This window comes from Equus przewalskii, chromosome 1, assembly GCF_037783145.1.
Source record: "Equus przewalskii isolate Varuska chromosome 1, EquPr2, whole genome shotgun sequence".
NCBI classification, from domain to species: Eukaryota; Metazoa; Chordata; class Mammalia; order Perissodactyla; family Equidae; genus Equus; species Equus przewalskii.
Window position 1 is genome coordinate 120,482,705 of NC_091831.1, and position 21,037 is coordinate 120,503,741.

The 21,037-nt window shown below is 41.3% G+C and overlaps 1 protein-coding gene across 23 annotated transcripts in view; it reads right to left on the reverse strand.

Moving 5' to 3' along the window:
• Positions 1-21,037, reverse strand: part of NEO1 (neogenin 1) — a 245,070-nt gene that overhangs the window by 8,821 nt on the left and 215,212 nt on the right. For 6 of the 23 annotated variants that reach the window (XM_070575437.1, XM_070575388.1, XM_070575359.1 and 3 more), the window contains 7 exons: positions 19,576-19,770; positions 18,857-18,889; positions 15,320-15,388; positions 11,488-11,635; positions 6,800-7,038; positions 6,121-6,213; positions 1,884-2,042 (listed from right to left, as the gene is read on the reverse strand). In XM_070575437.1, coding sequence (XP_070431538.1) covers positions 1,884-2,042; positions 6,121-6,213; positions 6,800-7,038; positions 11,488-11,635; positions 15,320-15,388; positions 18,857-18,889; positions 19,576-19,770 — 936 coding nt within the window. Of the gene's footprint in view, positions 1-1,883; positions 2,043-3,068; positions 3,308-6,120; positions 6,214-6,799; positions 7,039-11,487; positions 11,636-15,319; positions 15,389-18,856; positions 18,890-19,575; positions 19,771-21,037 lie in introns of those variants that run through there. The other 17 variants (XM_070575398.1, XM_070575453.1, XM_070575379.1 and 14 more) reach the window with 5 other exon arrangements.

Consider the following 21,037-nt stretch of genomic DNA (forward strand, 5'->3'; position numbering starts at 1 on the left):
CTATCACTAGGTTTTACCTTCTTCTATCGCTCTGGTCATTAAAGCAAGGAACCCTTCAGTAATGCAAATCGTTACTTTTCCCTTGCTCCACTTTCTGCCTAGTCCATACATAAGGGAACTTTCACCAACACCAGACCATGTGGATGAAGGCTGGGTGGGAGCTGCCATGCTTCTTGTCAACTCTCAGATGCCTGCTAGCCCAGGAGGAAGGGGAAGGCGGCTGATCTGATTGGGAAGAGCCTGCCACGCACTCAGACAGGCCCGCATCCTAGTGGGGGAGATTCTTCTGCCCTAAAAATGGAGAAACACGGGGTCAGCCCTGCGGCCGAGTGGTTAAGTTTGCGCACTTCGCTTTGGCGGTGTGGGGTTTTGCCAGTTTGGATCCTGGGGGCGGACATGGCACCGCTCATCAGGCCATGCTGTGGCGGCGTCCCACATAGCACAACGAGAGGCACTCACAACTAAAATATACAACTATGTACTGGGGGGCTTTGGGGAGAAGAAAAAAAAAAAGATTGGTAACAGATGTTAGCTCAGGTGCCAATCTTTAAAAAAAAAAAGGGGGGGGGAGAAACAGGGGCAGGACACAAAAACTGCTTTCTGCAAGCAGGTCTGGACAGCTGCTTTCTCGTCCCTGTTCTATGTGAGACTGTTTGTGAGGTACACTGGTGCTCCACATGGCCTTCTGGAGACAGTCTTTCCCTAAAGGCAGGACCCTCAGCCTGGATTTGGAGGGAGATGGTAGGAAGGCCAATTTTAGACATGAGTTCAAGCAGCATTCTCCAAACCAAATAAAGGTTTGGGAGTAAACAACTTTGGGAGTTACCAGGCATCCCTTAATACAGCTTTGATCGTCATTTGATGTTTTAGGTATGTTTATAATTGATCAAAACTTAAAGGAGAAGGGGATATTACTGGCAACCCAAACTTCTAGCATCAAGTTCTGAGGTTCTTTTAAAATGGAATTCACTTGAAATTCCCTTATTTCCCAGAATCACCAAAACTTAGTTCTACTAGTAAAATCATAACTATTAACAGACAGGTTTCAAATGATGGAAAAAGAGTATGTAGTATATATGAGAACTTATTAGATTTGCACCTTAAAACCGAGAGGATGGTAATTAATTTTCAATTAATGAGGAACAATAGTATTTTGTTCCATTTACTGTTCCCTCACCTTCACTATTTCCTCCTTAAAACTGTTTTGATAATGTTGTTTCTTAAGATTTCCAAATAGGGATATGTTTATCTGGCAATGTATTTCTTTAAATACAATACAGATTGTTAGGCTGATTTCCTAGCTCTTTTTTAGAGATGATCTATGCCTGTGCGGCCCTTTTTAATTTCAACAATCCACTAGACAACCTGAGGTTTACAACATGTACAAACTCAACATGGCCACTGGCCCTGCTGCCTCTGGATGTTGTTTTTACTTTGGTCCATGGCAGAAGCATGTATGTGAGACCAGCATAAGAAGTACCTTATGGCCGCCCAACATTAGTGTGACTGTAGGGCAAAGGCTACCTCTAGGGTCTGAAAATCCCCCAGAATGTGTTTTCCTTTCAAATTGGAGGATTAAAAAAATGAACAAAGTGAAAATATGACTGAATTAAGATGTAAGTTGATGGAACAAGATGTGGTTATGTGATTAGAACTACTGTGGTTTTACTAAAAGGTCACCTTACACTGAGCACTTCAAACTTTGGGAGAAAAATGGGGTAAATTTTACAGAAACAAATTTGAGTCAGTAACAGAAATGTTATGATAAATAACAACACTGAGAAAAATTCCAAATCCTTCTAAGCAGGGCAAGTCCTTCCCCATTTCAGCTTGCCAACTCTTTAAGAATGCTTTCCATATGGGGCTCGATCCTCATCTCTCACCTGTGGAATTGGCCCTGTCTGAAAGGGACATGGATGTGCCAATGGGCCATGGGCTGCCCGGGTGGTAGAGATGACTGCGAGCTGGAGAAGCGAGGCTGCTGGAGTGGAAATGATGGTGAGGGTTATCGAGGGAATGGATGGGATGGGCACTAATCACAGCTGTGAATGAACACAAGACAGAAAAATGCTTAACATGCTTGCACAGACACACACAAACCACAGTTCAAGTGCAAAGCTATCCCCCCTCCCCCTCCCATACAGTACCACCACTCCCTTGGCTTTTTGGTGGCAGCTGGCTGGATTTGGACAGCTAGCCATGGATTTTACTTTTGTTTTAAAAAATCAACAAATGCCTACCCATGCATGTATATATATATGTGTATGTGTATGTATGTATATATATATATATACCCACACACACACACACAGAAAAAAAAGTCTGAGGAATATATATCAAAAAGTTAACAGTGATATTTTGTGGAGAAGAGTAGTCAGGATTTAAAAAAATTTTCCTTTTGGTTTATCTGTATTTTGAATTCTTCTACAACAAACATGGATTACATGAGTTATTAAAACTATCTATTTGAATATGTAACAAAACATAAATCCATAAGCAAACAAATGATGGTTTAGGTTTCTATTATTTTTTCTCCTGCTGAAAAGATAGAAGTCCCTTCTCCTTCGAATATATTCCTAATTCATTCTGCCTTTTTTTACTTGTTGAATGAGGCATGCAGTAGGTATTGAGGCTGAATGAATGATTCGCTGTTTAATCAGTCTTCATATCTTAAAAGGAATGCAAAGGAAATTGAACTCTTATGGTCCAAACCAGTACTAAATGCATGTGACACAGGCCCATGGCAGCATCTCTTACTACTTCCAGTCTGGGAGCCCAGCCACATCCATTCACATTTTAAAATATAAATGGATCTTTCCTAATTGCCTTTTTGCTTCCCACACTGGCTAAGGAATTCAATTTGCTGCATTTAGCCAATGAATCCAACTTTCCACACAGATATTTCATATACAGATTTCTATATGAAGACAAAGTACTTCTTTAATGAGGCTTCATTATCAACCCCAGAGATGGAAACAAACAAAATCAGAAGCCCAGTTTGGGAATAAACTTTTCTTAGGTACTCCCTTAGAATAGTTGTAGAAACAGAATGCTTAAGATCAAGATAACCAGCTTTAAACTCCACAAATAGACGATGTTGACTAGGAATGCAGGGGATTTTTTTCTTTAAGCAATGGCTTCATGAACTTTGTGATAAAACTTAATTAGCCTTTGGAATGTATTAAAACGTCTTTTGTCACCAAGGATCTCCCTAGGTTTTTGTGGGGCCACTCACCATTACTTTGGTGAAGAAAAATCCCAGTGAATAAAACAGATGCCTTTACTCTCCAGCTATCTCCTGTCCTGGCTACGAGAAAACAAGCAGGCAGCACAACCAACCAGGGACCCCAGAGCACCGCTGCCCACCCTCCTCAGGCCTGAGGAACCAGACAGTGGCTCTCCCTGCTCTCAGGGACCAGAAGGCTCTGGTGGTCCTTTGGAGTAAAAGCCAACTTGAAGAAGCCGGCTGAGGAGGGTTCTCAGGGCAGAGTGGAGACAGCCTCTCCTCGAGGGGAAGACAGTGGTTTTCAGAAGTGGGGTGCTTCAGAATCAGTGTCTTCCAGAATTGAGGCTAGGGTGAGGGGAATAACCTCCTGATTTTTACCTAGGAAAAAAGCATTCTAGGTATAGAGGACTCTCACAAAAGAGAACCAAAATTAGGGGCTGGCCCCGTGGCCGAGTGGTTAAGTTCGCGCGCTCCGCTGCAGGTGGCCCAGTGTTTCGTCGGTTCGAATCCTGGGCGCGGACATGGCACTGCTCATCAGACCACGCTGAGGCAGCGTCCCACATGCCACAACTAGAGGAACCCACAACGAAGAATACACAACTATGTACCGGGGGGCTCTGGGGAGAAAAAGGAAAAAATAAAATCTTTAAAAAAAAAAAAAAAAGAAAACCAAAATTGACTTTCTCTTTTAAAAGATATTTCCAGTTTTTGAAAATTTAGTACCTAATAAAAACAATGTGAAAGTGCCTGCCTAGAATACAGCTGGCGATCGTTAGCTGTTAGCTGAATCAGAACCTGATGCTGCTGTGCAAGGCCCTGGACTGAACCTCCTCCCGACATCAGCATGCCCTTCCTGGGACTGCTCAGCCATTTAAGGCCAGGGAAGGTGGATGGTGGATAGAAGCTTCAGGGAATCCAGACTCATGAAAAAGGACTGTACCCACGTGAGAAAAGAATATCTCAAAACCTGAAGATCACAAGTATATCCAAGCACCTGGTTCAGATTCCTGAATTAGAAATTCTACTCACCCACCCAACTGTTGAGGCACAAATTAAATAATATTGTATATGCATGCATACTCCTTCCCCACCACCAAAAAAAAAAGAAAAAAAAGGAATGATATCAACTGGTACAACATATCTTTTCTCCTTAACATATTTAAAAGTAACAAATTTAGGAATAGGGATATCAAATTTTACAAGTTTTAAAAATAAGCCAGTTCAGGTAAGCACTAACGTCATACAAAAAAAACAAATAAGCAGTCAAGCTACCATCTTCTTATAAATCAAAAGCAACTGGAATGGATTACTTTACTCTTTTCGGACATTTATGTTTTTAAACCTGGGGACCCTGCCCAGGGCACCTCTTATAAGAGGGAAGCCATGGTTCTTCCCTGCATGGTTCCAAGTACAGCCTCTTTTTTCATCACTGACCCTAACCAAAAACTACTTTGTGCAGAAATGACCTATTAATGAATTGGTCCTCACTCTTTTAAAGATGATTTTTAGAATCTAGTGCCTATGTGTTTGTGCACAGTGAGTGAGTATGACAGCATGTGTGTGTGCAGACATTTACACACTTGGGGTTTCCACCAGTTTCCAACTATAGGGTGCCATGATGCACTTCTCTGTGTGTAGAATATCTGCGATTATTTAAATCTCTGTCACTTGTTGACAGAGAGATGGCTGAGAGTTCTGAAACGGGACCTCTTTTAAGAAATGAATAAAAAATTCAAAACACATTTAGGTTAAATAGAAAAGTGATCTTTCAGGATCTGACAAATTCACGATTTGAATCTAGGTATCTGACACCATTAAGGCTTACTAGCCTACTGTTCGGCTTAGAGCAAATACTTCAAGATCAAATAGTTTTTTACACTTGATATTGGTATGGCTTCTTATCACTCTAGGATGGTACTGAGGACCCTCAACTGGAAGCCCCACTGTGCCAGCTAGTCCGAAAGGCTTCCTACCTTGAAAACAGTAAGAGGGGAGAAGACACAGTAGTTTGAAAAAAAGAATTGGTTTATCTCATTGCCTTTTGGTTTTTAATCATGATATTTAATTTATTTTGAATTTTAAATATTATTAAATATTAAATATTATCAAAGTAAGGCATGGGTCAAATAAGGTTGAAAAATATTGCTTTAAAAACTCCATGCTGTCCAGGGGCTGGCCCCGTGGCCGAGTGGTTAAGTTCGCGCGCTCCGCTGCAGGCGGCCCAGTGTTTCGTTAGTTCGAATCCTGGGCGCGGACATGGCACTGCTCATCAGACCACGCTGAGGCAGCGTCCCACATGCCACAACTAGAAGAACCCACAATGAAGAATTCACAACTATGTACCGGGGGGGCTTTGGGGAGAAAAAGGAAAAAAAAAAAAATGTAGGGGAAAAGGAATAAAAGAATAGATCTTTAAAAAAAAAAAAAAACACACAAAAAAAAACTCCATGCTGTCCACCTAAAACTCCTCTAAAATATAGTCTATTTAATTAAAAAGAAATCCCATAGGTGCCTATCAACACTGAGTATGTGTCAGGAAACCTAAGGCACACCGTGACATCTGCCCGTCCTCAGCACCAGCCTGGAGGGAGGCTTCCCCACCCCCTCCCCGAGATGCCATGCATTTCTAGGGATATTGGTTATTTCCATATTCTCGGGAGACTGGGGAAATTGGCTTTTTAGCTTATTTACCCTAAAATTAAAGAAGCTAGTTTCAAGAATAATATTAATTGCAAATTACGGCAACTGTTTGATACTTCCTCCCTCAAGGCACCAAAGCTTTGGTGCATTATCTTTTGTGTTAGATCAAATGAAGTCAAAGAGATCATTCATAATTATTCCCCACATAACTGGATAGACAGGCAGCACTAGGGAAAAGAGAAACTTTTACTTACGCTGGGGTGGCTGGGAGTCAAAGGGCATCATCATTTTTGGTCTCATTCCTCGCCTTCCAGCCAGTGTAGACATGCTGTCCTCTGATTCATGCCCTAGACATCAAATATGGAGTCGGTTACAAGCTTGCATCCTAGGCCACTGAGCAGGCTCAGCAGTAAAACATTTCTATTAGGGAATTCAAGACTCACAAACAACATAAGAGGGGCAAGGGGTTTCTGAGGAAGTGAAATAAAGAGGAAAATGACCATCAGAGTATTACAGGAGTCCCTGTTGAGAGTCAATGCAGTTGGCACAATGCTGCCTACCACATTTCAATGCAGTGTCTCTAAGTAAGAGCATCCAGACCGAGAACATTCTGAACACCACAATGAGACCTGCACTCCAACTGAAGGGAGAGATGAAATGCACAGACATGGGCTCGGTTATCCCAAATGCTTGAGTATCAAGTTGGTGAAGCATGATGGGAGACCTAGAAGATCTAGAAGGCTGTCTCATCTGGGTACAGAAACCTCTCCCCCATAACAAGCTAGCTATTCTTCATTAGATGGTGACCAAATCCCATAACACACCCATCTTTAAACCTAACCTCGCATAGGAAGCACCAAATTAAGGCAACCTTATAAAATGGAAAATGAGTGAAATGAAAATAATCTCCCAACATTTGGGAAAAACCTGCACCTCTGTATGAATTCCGCCTCTGATGGATGTTGCTGTCCATGGAATTGTCAACCGGTGTGATATCTTGAGAGTTACGAGGAATTGGAGTATCAGTCATGATGGGGTTTGGGTCTGGAGACTTATCGATGGGTTTTAGCTCCAGTCTCTCATGATGGATCCAGAGGTCTGGGGGTTTGACATCTTTGGAGTTCCCTTTGTACTTGTGGGAGCCATTCACTGATTTGCAAGCAGCTCGTTTCCTAGGCACAAAATTAAGGGGATTTTTTAAAGTAACTCTTTTGAACATATTTGGTAACGGTTCAATGATTAAAACTGCCATTCTGAGAGACGCTTGAAACAAAGGCAGAAACTAAAAACAAACAAACAAAAAAGAAAAACAAGAGGCAAACAATTTACTCTTGCAAACAGTAAATTTATCTCTGACCTGTCCACATATATTTAGAGATACATACAAGGGCATATTTGAATATTGTCTTGTGACTTTTTTTTGAGTATCAAAAAATTAGACAGCATTTTTAAATCAAATAATCTCTAAAGCAGAAGGTTCTTCCACAAGTTTCCAATCAATAGAAAAAGGACAATATTAACTAGAAATCTAACAATGGAGTAGAGGTAGAGTCTGTGGCTTATAAGGAGGGAGGGAAAAACATTTTAGGTAACCCAAACTAAGACTAACAACTGGGTAAAGTCAAGAATGGGGATGACAGTGTCTACTTGTCTGTGCCTTAGTTTCTCCACTAAATCACTCACTCACTCAATAAGCACTTATTAGGTATCTACTGTATGTCAGACCCTGTGCAGGACTGCTGAGCTTTCAGCACTTCTGGTCAAGCGAGGAAGATAGACACTGAATTATGTCTGAGCTTAATGAAATGCCAAGCGTTACAGCCGCCTCTTAATAGTTGGACATAAGGTGGACACAAAAAATATGGAGGAAGAAGTGATGTTTAAGCTAAGACCTAGGGGGGCAGGGCAGAAGGTGCATTCCAGGTGGTGAAATCAGCTTACGTGAAAGCCGTGAAGCAGAGAGTAACAGCAGCTTGGTGTATTAGCGAGATTATAAGAAGTCCTGGGTGGTGGGAGCATAGTGAACCACGGGGAGGATGGAATGAAATGATGCTGGGAAGGTAGTCAGGGATCAGATCATAAAGGGCTTTCAGAGCCATACCAAGAGTCTGAACTTCCTTCTATGAGTAAGAAGAAACCACTAAATGGTTTTAAGAAGGAGAGTAAGGAGATCAATTTTGAGTTAAAAATTCACACCAACTGTGGTATGAAGAATAGATTTAAGGGGTAGGGGACAGAACAGGAAGACCAGCTGGGAATAATCTTAGCTATGATCGATGGTGGCCCAGGACAGTGTGAATGGAGGAAAAGAGGCAGATTTGACAGTTATTTAGGAGCCAGAAATGACAAGACTTGGTGAATAAATGATGTGGGGTGGGGTAGAAATAAAGAAGCAAGAGAAATAAAGGATACCGCCATGGGTTGTGGCTTAAGTCATATGCCAACACTGGGAATAATGAGTTAGAAGCAATTTTGACAGAAAAGATTATAAATTCTGTTGTGGACACGCAGAGCACCTCTGAGACATTCAAGAGGAAATGCAGAAGCGGCAAGTAGGTGTGCAAGTCTGCGACTCAGAAGAGAAAGGCCTTGGCTAGTGATAGAAACATGGGAGTAGCTGGAATGCAGATCATAAATGAAGCCGTGGGTGTAGATATGACCTGAGGAGAGTACAGAAGGAGAAGAGAATAACTCTAGGACAAGGCCCTGAGGAGTGTCTGTATTTGATGGCTGGGTGGATAGGAGTGAAAAAGAGCACACAATCATGGAATAAAAGAGAAGAGAAAGTTTCAAGAAGGAAGGGTAGTTGACTGTGTGAAATGTTGTTGACAGACTGAGTAAGATGAGGACTGAAAAGTTTCCTTTGGTTTTAGTAATATGGAGGTCATTGGTGATCTCAGCAAAAGCAATTCTGATGAAGCGTAGGGGCAGAATTCAGATTAGAAAGGACTGCAGCATGAGCAGGTAGTGAAGGAATGGACAAGTGAGTGTAGACAAGTATTCAAGAATTCTGTGGTGAAGGGAAAGACAGAGATTTGTAAGCAGCCAGTGGTAAGGATCCTGCAGTAGAGGAAGGGTTACCATTATAATTCTCTCTCAAGATGGAAGAAGTCTGAGCACACTTAAAAGCTGAAGGGACAGAGCCAACAGAGAGTGAGAGGTCAGCTCTGCTGGAGAGGGATAAAAGCAAGTACAAGGTCTTAGAAAGAGAGGAGACACATGGAGAACTGGCTTCAGACAGGAGGAAGGAGGAGAAAAGATTACTCCCAGTGTAGGAAGGTTTCTAGGTTTGATGGTGGTATGCAGCGGTAGTTCTCACCTGTGGAGAGTGAGGGCCGTAGAGGAGTGTGCTGGGAAACAGTGAGGGGCTAGACTGTAAATGCTCTGTCAACCTGGAGGTTGTAAGAGTCTGTAAACAGCTACAACTAAAATGGGAGGTACTCCTGGTATTAGAGAGGAAAGAGTACTCTGAAAAGCTCACCTATATTTTCCAATGGTCACTGGAACACTTGGAAAGCAGGTCACTGAGGGAGGAGGAGGGGAAAACCCTGTGAAGACTTGATACAATTCTTTTAAACAAAACGACACAAATCTCTAGAACTCCAGCTTCAAATACAGAGTTCAGAGTCTATTACCAGCTCCTACCTCTCAATCTGAAGACTAAGTGCTTTACTTTTTATTTACTTTGAATTTTAAATCCCCCAAAGCACTAAGGAGTTCTGTCATTTTGTTTTTTCAGATTCTTTTAAATAAAGATCTCAAGATTTCTAAAACTAGACATAAAGTCAAGTTCACAAAAATAGATAAATGTGAAATGTCACAGAAAGAAGCTTGTAGAAAAGCTCTAGAGTAGGAAAAAAATGTAATCTTTGAGGCTTTTAAGAGAAACAGTTTTCTATAACCAAAAGCAGATGGGGAGAGCTATAGGAGGCAGGAATCAGGAGGCTTATAAGGGGCCCCCTTCTCTCGGAAAAGTGATGCAATGCAAGCTATGGAAAGTTATTTTATTTGAGAAAAGAAAGAAAGATGCAACACATCACATATCCTACAGAAAATGACATAAGGCCATTACTAGCAGCAGTTACAGGGTAGCTGTACTTGTCCTCTACACTGAAAACAAATTTATTGTTATCAAATACATACATCCTCACCTTGGGGAGACCAAGTCTGATGGATAATCACAAACATAGACATGAGTTTCTCTTTCTCTCTTATGGAGCAATACCTCCATCTTATGATCTTTTAGGATATTGCAACCAAAGTCGTTTTATTACCCATACTGTATTTTTGCCATTGGGGTAACTCAGGAATCTCCTTTTTTATGGTATCTGTCTCACTGGCCAGATACATGAGTTCAATGTGATCCAGGGTCAAAGATCCCCTCAAGTTCAGGAGTGTGGGCTGTTATCAAGCACTACATGACTGAGTCACCTTGCAATCTGCTCTAGACAATTCGCCAGGAGCCTCAAAAGCCCAGAGGAATTCAGGGCTAGTAGCTATCTGACCTTTCTGTGAATTTGACATGCTGACTATAAATGATCGTTTCTTATTCATTAAATCAACACCTCTTCCCACCGACCCCCTACCCACCCCCTGCCAGCCCCAACCTCAACTTCCACACTTGGTAGCACTTCTTTAAAAGTATTCTTAAACCTAGATTTAGAATAAGAGGCTTATGGTCTTCTTCCATCTCAGCTGGCATTTGTGCCATGAAATAGCTTATAAGAACGTTCACAAATCCTCGTGCATCTGGTTCACTGTGTGTTTGTCATAGACAGTACTCCAAACAGGTTACCAGCAAGGTCAGACATTGTCCACTTTCCTCTTCACATCTATTCTCCACTTGGCTCTATGACTTGAGAGGTTGAGTTTAATGAATTATATCTACTTGGCAACCCTGGCCTGGCTTCTAGTCAGGTTTGGTCAGTAGAAGGCACAGGCAAGGGGCTGGCCCAGTGGTGCAGCAGTTAAGTTCACACGTTCCACTGCTTGGCGGCCTGGGGGTTCACCCGTTCGGATCCCGGGTGTGGACATGGCACCACTTGGCAAAAGCCATGCTGTGGTAGGCGTCCCACGTATAAAGTAGAGGAAGATGGGCATGGATGTTAGCTCAGGGCTAATCTTCCTCAAAAAAAAAAAAGAAGGCACAGGCGAGAGACTGGAGATAGAAGGTGTTTTTTCTCCTGCCCCCTCCCCTGCTTGGCTAGAGGGTAGCAACAGCTACATTCCTACCACCACACATAGCCCCTTTCAGAAACCCTCATCTGCTGCTTCAGATCTCTGAAAGCAGCTCTCTTACCCTTTCAGGCCTAAGGGGGACAGTGGCCTATCACTTCTCTGGCCCTTGAAAATCCCTACCTTGTTTCCCTAACCCCACCCAGGACTTTGTAAATGGTCCCTTCATTGAACTCTCTTTCACCCCATTTGAGCATGCCACCTCTATCCTGCCAGGACTCTGACTGATACACATTTCTAAGAGGAACCATTTTGCATTGCCTTTAAAAATATTTAAAACATTGCGTTTTATGTTTTAACTCCATGTACAGTTCCAAAGACAGAAGTCACACAGAAGCAAAAGAATAGATACCACAAGTCTACAGGCTGTATTTGGGGCTCCTTACTTTTTCTGGTGAGAGGTGGTGCGCCTGGTGCAAAAGACAGCGATGATCACGACCACCACAATGGTGATGACGCCAACCGAGACGATAATGACCAGTAGCATATTACTGTCTAGAGGAGAGGTGGGGCTTCCATGAGGGCTGTTACTGCCTGGACAGGGAAAACGGTACATTCGTTAGTGATAGAGAATTCTAAAAATGCATACTATCAGCCTACAGAACCTTCACGTGAGTAGAGATATTTCACGTGAGCTTCTTTATAACACTCAACACCGTGCCTTGTATAAAAGTGTCTCATGAACACGGCTGTCTCCTCTAGATTACGAAATCTAGAGTGAGTTTCTGCCCTATGTACAGTTCTCAGCATAGTGCCTTGCACAAAGCTGGTGTTCAGTAAAAGCTTCTCAAATTATACTCAACATTATACTTGAACAAATAAAGGGTCTGCCCCTCTGGCATCTTATGTTACACAGAAATTCATCTTGCAAAGCATCATTTGTAAATCATTCAGTTTTTTGACTTTCAAAACTGCTTTAAAAATGTACATTCATAGAAAGCAAAAGTTTTTTCCAACATATAGATGTCTGAGATCACAAAAAATTACTTGAAACATGAAGTCTCTCTGTTTTTATAAATACATAGTCTATAGAGAGTTAATTCTCTTCTTCAGTTTCAGGAAAAAGTAGGTCTATAGATATTCATTCATTTGACAAATATTTACCACGTGGTTACCATGTGCCAGGCATTGTTCTAAGTACTAGGACGTAACAGTGAGCAACAAAGATATAAATGTTGGGGTGGGGGCAGACAATAAACAAATATGAAATTAATTAGTAGTAAGTGCTACAAAAAAAAAATGAGGGGATATGATACAGAGTGGCTGGGTTGGCTATTTCAGATTGAGTGGTTGAAAAAAGCTGCTCTGGGGAGATGGCATCTGAGTTGAGATGTGAATGACGAGAAAGATCCCACCATACAAAGACCTGGAGGAAGAACATTCCAGAGAGAGGGAACGGCTAGTGGAAGGATCCCAAGGCAAGAATGAGCTTGGCATGTTCAAGGAAGAGAAAGGCAGTCAGTGAGGCTTAAGCAAAGAGACATATGCAAAGTGAGAGGGACGGAAGTGAACAGAAAAAAGACAGAGATGAGGCTGAAGAGGTGTGCAGAGGTCAGGTCATTTAGGACCTTGAAGAAATTTAGATTTTCTTCTTCTTCCTACTATTATTTCCTCACTGCTTACAGGATAAGGTCCAAGCTTTTCATCAAGGTTTTTTGTAATACAGCTCTATTCTAAGTCTTGCTCTTTCATTTTCTGAAATAGATTTCTTTTTTTCTCATCTCATTATAAAAGTTATGCAGGCTCATATTATAAAACATGGGAAATCCCACCACACAGATCTAACCACCATGGATATCTGAAGTCTTTCCTTCTGATTACTCTCATCTTCCTAACAATCAGAGCTGTACCATAAAGGGATGGGCTGCTTTGCCAAGTCATGAGCGTTTAGTCACTGGAAGTACTTAAGAAGAGTCATTCCACCAGTCTGGGATGTTCTGGATGAAATTCCTACCATGAAGGTATGGCTTGGGAATTTGTGTTTTCAGAAAAGCTCCTAAAGTGACTCTCATACACAATCTGCTTTATAAACTTATGATCTAATCCCAACTACACTTATTGTGGGAATCCCTTCCACAGCACCGGATTAGGTGACCTTCCAACTTTTGATTCTATGATTTTAGAGGCTACATCTGAGCACATGCCATATCCGGGCTGACTTAGGAGGGCTTAAGAGCTTATTCTTCTACATTTGGTTCAATTATTTTTATCCTTCATTTCTGAGAAAAAGGTAAGCAGACAGACAACTTCAACTGTATACACTGACCTCCAATAAAATAACATTTTTATATTTGGGAAAGGCTACAGAACTAGAGGCCAACTGAATTAGACCACATTAGGGCTTTACCTAGAACTTATTAATAGCAGTGCTGAGCTACTGGGTGGGGTAGGCAATGCAAATCAGGGGCTGGGGAGCTGGGGTGTGGGAGGCAAGCAGAGGTGGTGGTGGTAGTTCTTCCCTGCATTCAACAGAGATGCATCTCATTTAACTGTATCTGAGACCTTTAACTTCTGAGCTGGCCAAAAGCTCCCTTCTAAGACAGAGTAAGAGTGAGCTGCCCAAGGGAGCATCAACTCTCCTATGAGGGACATTATGACAGGCCATTTCTTAAGCCTCATCTGGACTACAGCAATAGCTTCCTAACCATTCTTTTCTGACTTCATACTTTTAGCCCCCAAATCATTCTTCATTGTTGTCAGAATAATATTAGATACTCAATAAATGAAGTCAGTTTACCAGTAGTATCAGACATCTTACATATGTTATTTACAGGATGAAGCTCACATTTCTTAGCATTGGTACCTGAGCATTTGGTAGGCTGGTTTTAACCTACCTTCTCTGTTCTGTCTCTAGGAGTGTGGCCCTTGGAGAGAGCAGGTTCCTTTATATTGCCATGCCTTTGCATATGCTATTATTGCTTCCTGGAATGTTCAACGCCCTCCTTGACATTTAGCAACCTTCTATACAGCCTTTAAAATCTGAATCAGATATAACCTCTTCTATGAAGCTTTCCCTTTTCTGTATCAGGTAGTTTGTGACTCACTCCACTATTGTTCCCAGAGCCTGTTACAGAGAACCTTAACCTTTAAAAATATGTGAATGAATAAATAAATGCATAAATGAAAGAAAAGACCAAGAAATAGTTACTTTTCTCACAGCCTTGAATACTATACTGTGGACAGCACATAAATATAACATATGTATCCCAGGAAGGGAAACCCATAAACAAAGTCCTAGAACTGAGAGCCTAAAAATCTCTTGAAGTATGCAAATTTGTCTGGGCTCTCTTAAGAATAGGCTGATTTCACTGATGTCTGGGCAGCATCGCTTTTTATTTAAATAGTGGGAGAATAAGAGATCATTTTATCTTCACATGTAGACTAGGAGCTTCTGGAGGACACGCCTTTCTCTCCTCCAGCAGGAGTGAGGAGGAAGTAGGGTCATTTCTAGTAACTCCTTTTGTGACCATTTTGCCATCCTGGATTCTCACATCTAATACAGAACCCGTGACTTTCAGGCTGTGTGTGATAGCAGAAAAGGCACAACCAGAAGTCAGAAGACATGGGTTTTGGTTCTAGAACTTCGATAATTAGTGGATGGATCCAGGCATAAGTACTTCTCTGCTGAGTCTCTTAACGTATAAAATGAGAATACGGCATCTGCCCCTCTGCTTCACGGTGTTACGAGGACCAAGTGTGATCCTGTGTGTGAGAATAACTCCAAATGGGGAAGTTCTGTAGAGAAGCAGCGTCATCATTTAAGCAACGAGAAGGTGCCAGCCTCTTAGGATGGCTAGGAGAGTGGGAAGAATTTTTCAGAATTCCCAAACTAAAGACACTGAAGTAGGGTGGCGAGAAATTAATGATTCTGAAGCATTTCTTTAGCTTGTTCTGGGTGATGGCTAATTCCACTAGAGGGTTTATTTTTGAAAGCAAGATTCTAATTCTTTTCTAGAGGCAGTGGGCAAAAGGAAGACTTGTTTAGAATTAATCTTAAGTTGGATATGTGGGGAAACAAATTTATGAATCCTATAATGAATGGGTTTGTAGTAATTCAGCAAATATTTGCCAGAGAATGCGTAAAGCTAACACTATTAAATAAAAGAACAGGTAACACGCTACAATCCACCACACACGAATACAAAAGACATTTCAAGATTTCAAGCAGAACTGCGTCACACCCATAATAGGCCAAAAAAGCCACAGGAAGGGCTTTACCACTCATCGGAGGTTTGTAGTCAGATCCTAGGTCTGGCAGCCGGCTTCCTTTTCCTGCAGACCCTGAGGCTGAAGGAGAAGAAATCATGTCAGTAATGACTGAGCTCATTGGTGTGACAAGTCCACTCCATAGCTAGTGAGTGTTTTCTACAAAAAATAGTTTCAGTCCACTCTGTCCATGAGAAAATGAAGTAGCACATAAACAACAAGGGAAAACACAGTCTATTTGTGCAGAGCAAACTAAGGTATAGCTTTCTATGCAATGAGGCATCTGAAAGGCTGACACTCTTGTTCCACGACTGTATCTGGGATGTGAATAGACTGCCACTAGCTGTTGGTAAGGTGGGCACACACTCACTTCTCTAGCACAGGAAACATTTCCTGAAAGACTGCTCAGAGCATTTATGGCCAAAGTAGCTTCTCTGAGAAAAGGAACCAAGGGGACCAGTTAGGTTAGCTTCTGCATTAAAGATCTGGACTCTTCCAAAAAACTCGCCTATGTTGATCTGGACTAGCAAGTGTCACCAGTGTTTGGATTCTTTTCTCAAATCATAAAGTTGCCTTTCCAAATATAAAGTTACCCTAAGCAGGAGCAGGAAGGTAAGTGGAGGTTCAGATTGGGTTCTCAGTTCCTGCTCAGTCACCTAAATATGCACAGATGAAAACACAAGTCTTCCCTCTCACTGCTCACAAAAGACACTGTGTCCTAATCCATCATCACAGAAGAAAGTGAGTGAGACGGCCGACCTCAGACTTGGGACCACCTCACAAGCACTTCAGAAAACACAATTATCAGGTTTTTAGAAATTTATGTTCTTGGTCTTGAATGTTTTTCTTCACATTTATAGAAAGAGCTGCTGGGGTAAAAGCAAATACAAGGAGTCCTTTCTCAATAAAGCAAAGGTATTCCTCAATCCAGGGTTTGGGGCCAGAGAGCAGTGCTGCACTTCTCTTGAGGAGGTCTGAAAGAGATGCAGAGTAAAAGTGCTCCTCGGTGTTAAGACGGCACGGTGCTTCACAGACGTCTGCACTGGAGTATCGTGTACTCTGTCAGGTGCTAACTGACTCTTGGCTACTTCTTTAACTATTGTGTTTGGGTCTCAGTTTCCTCATTGTGAAACAGTGATAATAACGGTATCAACTTCACGAAATTGTTGTGAGAATTCAGTGGAAATTTAATACTACAAAATATTTTGAATGCTGCCTGACACATAGCAAATATTCAATAAATATTAACGACTACTATTACAAGCATAAGAAATCTTTAAGGAAAAATATAATCTTCCCCTTTACAGTGGCAGAGAGCCTGAAGCTTCAGAAAGCACTTATAAGTGAGGGTTATTTCCACAAATAAAGCTTGATTACAAACGCGTAAACTACATGTGTTTCTGTGAAACATTAGAGCTTAGGTCAAGTAACGTCTATGAATTATTGGAATTGGAGGAAATGAAACAAATTAGAATCTGAAGGTTTCTGTATGTAGTTCATTTAGCAGAATAAATCTAGAGATGAAAACAATATTTTCTGTTTCCAGAAGATCAAAACTCCCAAAGGTAACAGAAATTCTTGGGTATCCAAAAGGGTATAATCTAGAATTCAACTTGCAGTCCCTGACCCTCTTCCACTGTCCATACTTACTACTTTATCTCCTTACTTCCACTGCCATCACTCCTCCCAAATGGCACACTCCATAGGTCAAGATTCGAGTTGTTCTTTCCACTATGATAAAGTCTAGTTGGCAGAGATTACTGAGCTTTTGTAAGGCTCTTCATATTTAAGTGTACTTGTTTGTCAGGTAGCCTACATTTAAGCCAAACTATCCAGAGTATATTATGTAAATAATTGCAAAGAACACATTTTGCCAACTGCAGTCATGAGTCGCTTAACGGTGGGGATACATTCTGAGAAATGCATTGTTAGGTGATCTTGTGCGAACATCATAGAGTGTCCTTCCACAAACCTAGATGGTATGGCCAATACACACCTAGGCTCTATGGTACTAATCTTATGGGACCACCGTCAGATATGCAGTCCATCGTTGACTGAATCACCGATACATGGCGCATAACTGTAAACTGGTTGGTTTAATTCCTGTATTTCCCAACATTTTTTCTTTTAAATTTAACCTATGAACAAGAAATTCCAAGGATTAACCAAACTCCAAAAATATCTATGTGTAAAGAATTTTTAAATACCAGAGGTGTGGTACACGCTAAGAAGTGCACTCTGGCTCATGGAGTAAAGTGAGGGAAGAACAATGCAAACATTTATATTCTGTGCATATACAGTATGGTTATTTTTCTGTTCTCACACTTAAGTCAAAGTTTCTACCACGACTGGGTGCCTTACACACACACACAGACACACACACAGCATGTTTGCAGTTTCTCCAAGGTACAACAAAAGACTCACTGAATGCAAACACATTTCCAAAGCCCTGAAACTTGAAACCTCAAGTTCTGACTCCTCCTTGCCATTAACCAAGCTCCAAAGACTTCGTGTTTCTAATTAACAACTCTTAAACCATCAAAGCAACCATTAAATTTACTTTTTTGAGGAAGACTGGCTCTGAGCTAACATCTGTTGCTGAGCTAACATCTGTGCCAATCTTTCTCTATTTTATATGGGACACAGCCACAGAGTGACTTGATGAGCAGTGCTAAGGCCTTACCCAGGATCCAAAGCTGTGAAGCCCAGGCTGCTGAAGTGGAGTGCACAAACTTAACCACTACACCACCAGGCTGGCCCCCCCATTAGATTTATTTTTATTGCTCTTTCTTAGTATAAAAAACAGCTACCAACTTTAACTGACTTCCCAGAGACGAAAATCACAAAGTACAGTTCCCTCTCCACAACAGTAATTATAGTGAAAAGACCATGCTGACAGATCATTTCAAGAACACTGGCACTGAGGCCTGTGCTTCCTAAGCTTCCATCTTAAACTGTTTCTATCCTCTTTTAAAATGAGCAGATATATTTAAGGGAAGAAATGGAAAAAGAGTTCTGAATTAAGCTTATGCTAACAGAACAAACAGCACCAATTTTGTCACTGCTAATCACACAACTCAGCAGGGTAAATTTGTAGATTCTTGTCAGGCGTGTGTGTAGGGGGGAATACAGTATTTGCTGAATTGATTACAACTTTTCATTTAGAGATACTAATAAAATTCTAGATGCTACAAATATAACAAATTGGTATGCTTGTTCTCATCATGCTCAAATGACTATCACTGTCACAGAACTTCAGTATCTCAGTGCAAAGGGTAATCTGACCCATGCTTAAAGCCAATCTCCCACAGCTGCAGAACTGTTCATTCGACTCAGTTGTTTTCCTATCAGACTATTTAGCTCCTAAGTAGATTCCCAAGCTTTTCAGGTACCCCAAGTGCCACAAACATGGACTCAACTCCACTTTGGCCAATATGTGGTTTTTAACACATGCTACTGGTTTTCAGGAAAACAAAAACAAAAACAATGAGAGGCTAATAAGAGGTCACTGAAGAGAGGAAAGGAAAGAGAGGCCATCTACTCATTTACCTTGATCATTAGGCATTTTATCAGAGGAGTCCGCTAACAGGCCAAGCACAGGGGAAGAAAAAAACAAGAGCAAGGATCACAAGCTTTGAAGATGGGACAGGCAGAATTTTTAAAAGAAAAAATAAAACCCCACACTTCCAAACAAATTGAGTCTTGTTTTTACTAACAGAAAAGAAATCCATTTATGGTTTCCCTATTTCCATAGACTGAGTCCCCAACTAACTTTTATTCCTGAACTCACTTAGCTCAATACTTTATCTTCACTTTCTTACCTAGTGTTTTCTTTAAAGGGCCCCTTTTAGTCTCTCGCTCTACAAAGGTCCACAAATAAGCCTTTCAGGTTAAAAGCCTGCATGTTTGAAAGAGAATCATCCATCACAATAACATGCTGTTACTCTGTATGGGAACCAAGAGAATCACATCTGATCTGACTATAAAAACTCTTAGACACTGCATTCATCTGCCTCGAACAGCCTTGAGTCAAAGTTCCCTTGTATATGATACGGTTAGGCAGTAACCTAGGGAGTGCTGATTTGTCGGTCAATGGGTGGGTGAGGGATCATTCTGAGATAAATGTTCACATTGTGGCTCATAAGCTCACCATCAAGCTCGCCATCAGGACTTCTATCATCCATAGTCTCTACATGCTAACATGATATGTGCAAACATAGCCCCACTACAGAGACACAGAATAAAACACTCTTTTTGGGGAACTTTACCTTTAGGCGTTCTGAACTGGACAGCTTCAGACATGGGCCCCATGCCCTTTGAGTTCCGGGCCTGGATTTTGAAGTAGTATGGTGTGTCAAGTGTTAACTCTTGTATCTGGTGAGTCAGCCTGTTTCCCACCACAGGCTCAATAACCCAGTCATGTATCTCTGCATTCACATCTGTACTGTAATATATGATGTAACCTATCCAAAAAAGTTAATAAGAAAAGAAACTTTATTCCTGCTTCTCCTTTTGCAATCAGTAAGTTAATAAAGATATATGTTACAGCACATACAAGTAGAGAACAAATTACTGGTTAAACAGCAATGGTAAAATACATTAAATGCTAAACATAATATAGAGAAAACCACCTTTCGATGGTGCCAGGCTATAAGTTATCATCTATATCAGGTGAAGTAATAAAAGTAGTTAAGATAAAAATATAGGGTTAAGTACTCTCGCAAGCTAAGAAATCATATAAAAATAATAGTACAATCACTTCAACATCCTAATAGTTGAATAATGTAGCCTTTAAGGATCTACAATTAAAATAATGCAGTTTTGAAAACCAATAATGACCTGCCATGCTGTTTTAGCTCTCACCAATGTGATTTCCAAGGAGAAAAACTGGAGATGGGCGGCAATTTTTGTTAAGTTCTCCCTGAAGAACTTGGGGTGGGTGAAGCCAGTGAAACATCACCTGATACTTCCACCAGAGGGCACTCAATCTCCAAGGCTGAGGCAGGAAGAGCCACAACCATAAGCCTACCTGACCTACACAGTGCAAAAATGTACTGCATTATTACTGGTTTTTAAAGACAAAGTAAAATGTAATCCAAGTCAAGTCATGCTTGGTTCTTTTATGGAAGAGGTAAATTCAGAAACCTAAAGAATGACATAAAGACCAGGCACTTATGGGAAGGGATTCCTCTTGAAAGGCGAAGCAGGACAAGGCTAAAAAACGCTTTTGCGTTCCTTAGGCCACTTTATTCACACAAAGGAACTTTAGAAGGCCAGCTCCTGTTCCTCAGCATACATATGGAACACAGGCTCCAAGGGTAATAATTAACAGCTAAATCTCATCAGGCTTTCCTCCATGGTAAGCCTGAGGAAGGCACAGTGTCCCTACTGTGGAAGGTTCTCCTCTGGAAGTCCAAGGAAAATTCCAGGTCCCTTCAAAGGCCTAGGTCAATTCAAATATTAACTCTAGTTGTAAGAGTACAAGAAGCTGAAGTAGCAGGCCTGGGGGAAAAAAGGAATTAAAAGTCTAATGGGCTTTTTTGGGATTCAGGATAGAAAAGGTGAATCTATATTTATTGAGTATCACCCTGTGGAGTTAGATGGGGTCTTTAACTCCAAAGCTGGTCATCTAGTCAGAGCCAGAGAAGAACAGCTTTTCTGAGGAAAAGAAACATGTCCATAAGGTCCCGCTATAACCAAAGGCTGTCTAGGGCAACCCATGCCTATGAG